Consider the following 9,014-nt stretch of genomic DNA (forward strand, 5'->3'; position numbering starts at 1 on the left):
GAGGTATACCAAATGTTATTAGATAATCTACCTGCTACAACATTCTAGAGGCTAGCATGATTCTAAGGTAAGAAAAGAACTTAAAAGCAAATGGGTTTTTTGTGACAAGAAATGCATTATGAAATGGGCATTGCATCAAAGAGCGTGATGAACCATTAATCCCAGCTATTATTAAAATTGAGATAATTATTATTAAGGGCCACCAACCCCCATTCGAGCAGATTGGTGGGCTCTAAATCACTCTTAATAAGCTGTGGATAATAAGATAAGCTTTTTATCATTAAAATGAACATTGCCTTCTCTTGTTTCCTGCCAGTCATTTGAAGATAAGTTATCATAACAGCTACTGAAAGGTGATTATTCCTGAACCTACAATGTGCACTTTCATGTACATCTCATACATCTCGGATAAAGAGATGTTAATTTGGACATGGATAGTAATTTAGAAGACTTTGTCTGCTTTATCTACAGACCAATATAATAACTACCTACTAAGGATTGATCAGTATACTATTTATAAAAGAAATGCAGGGATTGAAAGCTATTAATCACAGTCCATTAAATAGTTCCTGCAGGAAGCTAGCAGTTTTTAAATATATTTTTGATAAACTCAATTGCAGAATCAATTGGTTATTAAAATTGTGGAAAAGGTGGTGTGAATCCATACATTAGCTGCATGCATCCTTTGTAATGTGGGAACTAAATCTTTGAACACACCCACACAATACAATTGTGAGTTCAAGCTAAGTGAAATAGGTGCGAATATTTTCGTACCTGAGACTCTATAAAAATGTCTAGGACATTTAAAAAGAATTTACCTACATTCTTAACGACGTCATAGTCGAGAAAGAAGTCGGTGGTACTAGCGCTATTCAAAATTTTTAGCCTTATTGGCAGATAAAGTTTAAAATAAAGTAAACGCTCATTCGCAGAGGCTAGTTCGCAGCAGCGGCGATATCCATGTAAGTTCTCTATAGCTTTTTGAGTGAAAAAGGACCATTAAAGTTCGTTTCATGAAAGAACTTATGTATAAAACAGTGTTACGTTATTACTACTTAACGTTTTAAGTATCCTTTCATTCATTTTTCTTTTTTTCATAAGGACCGGCATACCGCAAGTAACGTTTAAAAAATTGAAGATTATGCGTTCCTTCAAATATGAAGCTCGTGAAAGATCGATTAATTACGCAAGCGAACAAAATAAGTAAAATTATTACACGTAGCTTGATTATGAAAAATAAATGTTAATAAAACAAGCACTTACCTCGTATTTGATGCCGGCAAGGCGTAGCCATGTTTCAACTTTCAAGCAGTACGGTGAAGTCGACGGCAGCAAAGGGGTCCGTGAGAACTGGTACAAATATACAACATCTTGCTCGAAATTAATTTTGTGGACAGTCAGCTTCGGTGGTGCAGGCTCAACCTTCTTCTCTTCTACCTTTTCTTCGGTTTTTTCACCTGCGGCTGGCGTTTCCTCTTTTGTTTGCCCATTATCCGCGACGGGTTCGTCCTTTTGCTCCTTCTCTGTCTCCGGTACATTATTTATTACCTCAGTCGCCATTGTGTACGAGTTTTTCACTCAAGTCTTTCAATACTTCACGCACAAATGAGACGCGTTTGTATCAAGATTTTAATACACCGCCGCTACACAGAGCGCGTTAGCAAATGAAATTTCCAACCGACTACCGTGAAGCCCAGCCACAGATAGCGAACTGAGTGCAAACGCCGAACGAATATAACTGGTAAGTTGCCAAGCAACGCCTGCAACGCTTATCTTCGCTGTTCAATATTCACACCGCACCGTTCTACAAAATGGCGGCTCTTTCCAAGATTGCTGATGCATCAAGCGAGTTATCAAAAATTTCAAATATGAAACCTAAAGTGAAAATTAGATAACAGCACTAAATAATATATATCTACACTAAAATTGGAATTTGTAAAGTAAATAATCTATAATACAGTAACGTTACTGACCGGACAGGGATTTTATTTTATTGGCGGGAACATTCGAAATAAACGCTCAAGATTCTACAGATTTTCAGTAAAGTAACAATTAATTGAGATTCGTCGAATTTGAAAAAACTATTTGTACTATATTAGCATTGGCTGGAGGGTTGTTTTATCTGTATTATTTGTGATACCTGGCACTGTTTATTATACACTGAGTTGGAGATATACAAAGTAACACTGGAGGCTAGGCAACTATCTCCCACCGTAAATTCAAATTAATGTAATTTTCTTACCTTATAATTACGTAGTTTAATCCTAAATACATTTATTCGTTGTGTCACCATCTTGTGGTTAGATTGTAAAATATTTGTTTTGTGTATATATTTATTTCCAAGTATTATTAAAGGTATCAGTTTCAGGTGTGTCGCTTCATCATTGTTTTAATAATTCTTTTTTCTTCTGGCTTTACACAGACAGCCAACGTCCGGTGTACGATATTGTTTTATGATATTGAATCTCGCACAGGCAGTCGAGGATAACTTACGCCGACCATTATCCTGCCGCGACGTGTGAAGGATACGCTACAAGCTTTGTTGTGATGTAACCTATACTTCCGTTCGCGGTGCTACATTTCTTCATTTATCATCATCAATAGCCTATAACAGTCCACTGAAGGTTTTGTCCGAAATCACCGCGCTGGTCTGACCAGTTGGTGATCGCAGGCAATGGTAGTAATAACGCAGAGAAAGCTGCTGTTCTTTCTCCGTTATATTATATATCTCCCTTAGTCGCCTCGTACGTCACCCGCAGGAAGAGGTGACAGTAAATTTTATTTGCCGTCACCACACTGCATTTTATAGATAGTTTTATTTATTGTTTACTGAACAAAGAAAGATACACGGCACTTAAAATTATAAATGTTAGGGCTCCGTATACAAACGCTACCGAAGCGTGAGATCGTGATGTACATCACAACCCAATAATTATTTCCCATCCGATCCATTCCTCGCCTCGCTATGTGAATCCACGAATTCAAGGTTTTTTTTTATGTATTAACAAAGAGATTTTATGCGGCTAAAAATTGTAGCTACCTACGAATTTCTTGAACGAAGTAATGATTGTATTAACTTTCTTAATTGTGATAACTTAACATTTTCATAACATACTAACAGTCCACAATAAATAATGTTATATGTACAAAAATATTCACTTATGCTTCGAATAAATGTTATATTTTTAATATTGGTTATAAGTATGACGATTTCTTTCGCGCCGTTGTTTTCACCTGCTTATTCTTTGTAAAGCAAAAATATGGACTTCAAGAAAAAAAACAAATCAAGTCACGAAACGCCACTGACAGTCTTGGGAAACCCAGATCTACAAAGAGAGAAATCTATATACCTGATGGCCATCGAGATTTTAAATATCATATATATATAGCAAAAATGCGAAGATGATTTGTAAGAACGCGTTGGAAAAATATTTTTTTTCCTCTTAAGGGTGTTGAAAAACATCGTATGTAACGTGTTTGAATAGATCATTACACTCTCGGTTCACTTATCGTATTTTTGCCTCGATTGTAAGGATCAACACAGCACACTAGTATCGTAATGTACTATTACGTCATAAAAAAATCGTACGCAGGAAATTTAACGCCATGGATAGTATGGCCTTTCTTGGTTTTTACCTAAACTTGAGACTGAAGAATAATTTTACATGCATACGTATCGATATTTTGCGAAACCGGCGAAACTGCCGCTAAAACGTTAGTTATACTCGTATCTCTCCGAGTTATACTCAGATAAAGGGCCCTTATAAATCAGCCTTACAGCGACCGCTAGCGCTATCCAGAAGGGACTTTTCGAAGCTCCTAAATAAGATCATAAGATAGTTATTTATACTTAACGAGGATGACACATTTGCTTTTTTATAACTTAACATTTATACTGATGACCCGGCGAACCTCGTACGACGTAATCTCGTATTTGTCTATTTCGATTATTCAGCTATTCATTTGGAGTTTATATATGTTTTCCAAACCGCCAAAATAAACAAAACGCCAATCACACAAGCCATTTCTAAGGTTTAACTGTTGCCACCAAAATTGGCAACTGTATTCACGAAACTTTCGAGTGGAAAACAGCAAAAATGGCAAGTTATTTTCTGAAAAAGTTAGTTTATACTTGTTTTTTCCTCGCAAATGTGATGAAAATCGACTATGTAACTGTAAGCGAGCGCGATAAGGATGCCGAGAAATGTACCGTACTTGTTGAATAATGTACTGCTTCATCACCGAAAAACAAGTTTTTTTTACAAAAAATAGCGCCATTTTAGCGGCAATTTTTTGGGTTCTTTGAGTAAGAAAATAAAACCATAACATTTTAACATAATACAATTATTTAATAGCAATAATTATTTAAGTTTTTTATGCCGATAATACTACATGATAAATTGAGCACTCGCTCAGTTATGGCCCTAAATTAGCAAAGTGTAATTAAAGTCAGAGTAGTGTACACATACCATCTCTGTAGCACTAGTAAGGTTCTTATTTAATGCCCTATTTATCGTGTAGTCTAATAGGCACATTATTAAATTCATAATTGTAAAGGCAGGTTTCATCTCACAACACAACACACAATCATAAAATCAGTCAGTTAGGTTCTTTTTACTGTTATATTATCTATACAACACAAAAAAAATTAAGCCTATTTTAATAACAATTACATCTTTATTGAAGAACAAATGTTAACTAGCTAACATTTAATTTTGTCAATTCGCTAAAGTGTTAATTGATTTTTATCGCCCTACATTTTTCAGTAAAAGTCACCAGAGCAGTCACCGAAAATCAAGGCTGACTTTTGACAATGCAATACAAAGAAATTTCACGTACAAATATATTAAAAATGCATTAAAATGATATTGAACATGAATATAAATTATGTGCTCAAAATCCAAAATAATCCTATATCAGTGATGTATATTTACTCAATACAATGCTGCCATTCTGTTATTAAAAGCCCTCAATTATAACTACATAGGTCTGTAATTTACATACGCTGGGTCTTAGTGGTCATTCTGGCCATTACGTCCTATTTTCTACCTATTATATATTATCTACCATCCTTTGCTTATTCCATCGTGTCGAAGTTAACTACAATTTCTATGGTATCGAACAACCGCTAGGTGGCGCTGTTTCGATACCACACAAAACGTCTCACACTTGGCACCCTGTGGCAACTGTGAGACGCTTTGTGTGGTATCGAAAGAGCGAGCACCTTTTTACAGTAGTCCTCACATATTCTACTTGGGATATGTATATAACAAATAAGCAGCATAATATTGGCGTTTAAACTACATTTTTTATGAGGTATACAAGTATACCTAAACTTTATAACCATTAAACCTACTAGTCTTAAATCATAATACAATCAAATAATTAATTACTATTTTCATAATCAAATAGACTTCTATTTATTTGTTCAAAGATAACAGTTTTGATTTCGACTTTGTTCTAAGTAATAAATGTGCTAATCCGCTTTTACATAATACTCTAAATAAAATAGGCATGCAAAAAACAGCGCTACTATACAGCATACCGGTGAGAAAATAATCGCACTAGTTTTAATTGACGATAAGATTATCGTGTAGCATCGGCAAATTTAGTTCAACAGAATCTGCACCATTTTATCAGTATTCTAAATACAAAATTAATTGCTGTAAAAAAAAATTAGTTGACATGTAAAAACCCATAGTGATATATGGTATACTGTGTAATCAATAAAATTACAATATATTACTGAAGCATTTATACAAAATAATATAAAACAACCTTATCTCTTACGATTATTTATAAACAGAGCCAGCTTAAGATTATATCTTGATATTAGTTCGGCTCAATGTATCGAAAATTTAGCTTACGTATGTATATATGTCAAGTTCCGACGGGAACGTGAAATTAAATCTGACTCAGCCACATCATAGCGTGGTACGGTAAGCTGTATATCTTAATTAAATGTCATATAAAATAAAACCTTAATTTACTAATTATTCTTAGTCTATGCTATATTAAAATATAAAATTAGATTTGTGATAAAAAATAACAATTATTGCATTAATCAGTTGTGATTACTGAAGTATGAAAAATTTTTTTCATTATTGCTTATTAAACTGTTTTAACGTTATACCTATAACATTTGTTACACGAAAGTAACTTTAAAAAGAAGCATAATATTTAAAATTAATAAAGCACACGCATATAAAAATATGTTATTATAACAGAATATTTGTGAGAAGTACCACATCATCTTCATGGACTAGAGAATCGCAACGAAATACTAAAGAGTTCCTATACTTGGAAAAACTTCACGGTGCAGCGATATTTCCGCCAGCATATTGTTGCTTCTTGAAACTTTTTTGGAAAATGTCAAAATATATCGTCATAGTATTGCCTACTATATAAGTAAAATTTTGCTACTATATGAGTAGCAAAATTTTACTTATTAGCGAGACTAGATTATTGCTGCGTTTTTGCCGTCCATGGAGATGATGCCTATATCGTCACTGGTATATTTACAACATAAACAGTTATGTCGTATCGTATCGTGCCTTATCAGCATTACCACAACGCATATTACTCAGTTCTAAACCTTCATGGTTTCAAGTTTATTTACATAGATTCTAAGACGTTTCGATTGACTTCGGCGCTATTAAGTCTTATAATGTAAAATAACATTTTGTTACTTTTAAGTGTAAAGTATATTAAAAAAAAAAAAAAAAAACATTAACTAATATATTTTTATTTTATTTCTTATTTTATATTTTATAGTAATTTTCTCAATTTTTAAAACATACTTTACACTAAAATCGATTGACATAAACAATGGTTTAGATACATGATGAGACAGGTTAGAAAAAATGGAGTATAATTGTATTTACGAGCGAACGAATATGGTTTTCTTATGATGATTTTTCTACATGATACTAATTAGAAGTATTTCGTTTTATTTTAAATAACCGTTAACAGTACCAGTAATTGTAAGTATCAAAAATCTACAATAATATAAATTTGTATGAGTGGTGTCCCATAAAAAGAGAATTTGCAGCTTACTGCGAATTTCTACAATTGCATTAGAATGTTTTACGTCCTATTTTTCTTTATATTATATGTATAACGTTTATTACACGTAGAATACGTATGCGGTTGAGGGAAAGAGGTTCATTATTTCTTTTCTACAATCCAGAATGTAATTTGGTTTTTTTAATGGTTTATATTTATATAGTTGGTGACTTAAGAAAAGACTAGAGTTCAAATCCTCATTGCACTACTTTGTATCCTGGGTATTTATTTATATTGAACTGGTATTTAGTCATGTGAATAAAGGATGTAGTGTGTTCATAACAAAAACCTAACCCTATTAATTTGTTTGTGGCAAACCCCGTTAATTTTAAACATAAGTAGAATAAATGCCTCAATCAAAAATGCTACATGCTACACCAAATATTAAATATTATACACATTTTGAAAGATACGACATAATATGTAGGCGTGAATTAGTATTCAATCAAATTTACTAAATGAATAACAAAAAAAAATCCTAAAACGGTGTGCAAAACCGCTATTATTTTAAGAATTTAATCAATCCTGTGACAAATGTATTTGCTATTATATATACTAACTTTATGGCATTCCAAAACAAAAAGTATATTATTCAATCGACGTAACGCTTTTTCGTAACAGGTCACGCGAAAATTTCTGCCAGTTCCTGTTCAATTGCATCTAATTAGTTTAAAATTTCAACTGCGAGTGCACTTTTTATGCGACACCTAATATAATAGAATGCAAAGTGCAAGTATGTGTTTTCACTGTCATTGTCTGTCACACCTACCTATATTTTTCAAAAAATATATGCAACTATTTATTCTTCTCAAGCATTATGCTTGATACCGACAACAAAAAAACTATTGGTTTATTTAGTATCAAAATATAGTTTCTGTCAATAGACATTCGTTCTCTTGCACACTGCAAATATTATTAGTAACATTTATATTGCTTTTAAGGTAAACTCCGATGAACTGCGCAGCTATGAGAACTATGCTTAAATTCACTAGATGGGGTTAGGTGCAGACCTAGATGAGACCTTAGTACCTGAACGATCGAGCTAAATATTTAGTTTTTTTTTATTTATTCGTAAAAAGATACCTATACAAGTATTTAGTTAAACTATAAGAGCATAACGTTACTAAATATAAATTACCTATCATCAAAATCGTTATGGTGGCTCTCTCATTCATACTTTCTGATAAATATCGGAGACGTACATATACATGGTCCATTGTACCAAATATTACAATGACAAGTGTTATTATTGCGCTCCTGTTAATGTATTGGAAGCGCCGGGATGGCACCAGATTGTAACCTGACTTGCACCTAAGGTATTGTCAATTATGGCGTGTGGCATACTATATTAATAAATTTATTCTCTATAAAAATGATTTTCTTATGGCATGTAAGCAAGCAAAACTGAACATGAAGTGGTCGATCGAATTCATTCGTTGGCTTCCAGTCCACCGAAACAGTGATGCCATGTAGTGAACTTAAAACATTAGCCCTCGTCAGCTTGCATTGGAAATTTGTACTTATTGTAAGACAATATTACTTTAATTAAATTATTAGTGTTATTATTATATATCCTAAGGAAAAACTTTCGTTGATCTAGCGAGCTAATGGTAAAGGAGATTGGTACGCTTCTACATATGCTTGGAACAAAATGTTAACAAGCTGAAGGTTAATTTCATGTGCATATATAATTCAAGGTCAAGAAAGTAATATCAGATTCGATTCGAAAATAATAATCGATTTAGTTTTAACATATTTTCTAAAGCATACTTCAGCTTGTTAACACTATACTCAAAGTGAAAAAGTTTTCTATACTAATTATTTACCGCTACGATCAATAATATATTAGATATGCTGTCGTATCGTGAATAAATTTCAGTGAAAAATAAGATGTTACTGTGGATTTGGGCTATATATTTACATACAATATTAGTTTTCTACCTAGTGAC

General features: G+C 32.9%; 1 protein-coding gene across 1 annotated transcript in view; it reads right to left on the reverse strand.

Moving 5' to 3' along the window:
* The window catches only part of LOC120635994 (failed axon connections), a 76,134-nt gene extending 74,393 nt beyond the window's left edge, over positions 1-1,741 (reverse strand). Inside the window, exon 1 of the mRNA XM_039907215.1 lies at positions 1,264-1,741. Within this exon, the coding sequence (XP_039763149.1) occupies positions 1,264-1,560 (297 nt within the window). The 5' untranslated portion in view covers positions 1,561-1,741. The remainder of the gene's footprint in view (positions 1-1,263) is intronic.
* Positions 1,742-9,014: the final 7,273 nt, after the last annotated feature.

This window comes from Pararge aegeria, chromosome Z (assembly GCF_905163445.1).
Source record: "Pararge aegeria chromosome Z, ilParAegt1.1, whole genome shotgun sequence".
Lineage (NCBI taxonomy): Eukaryota > Metazoa > Arthropoda > Insecta > Lepidoptera > Nymphalidae > Pararge > Pararge aegeria.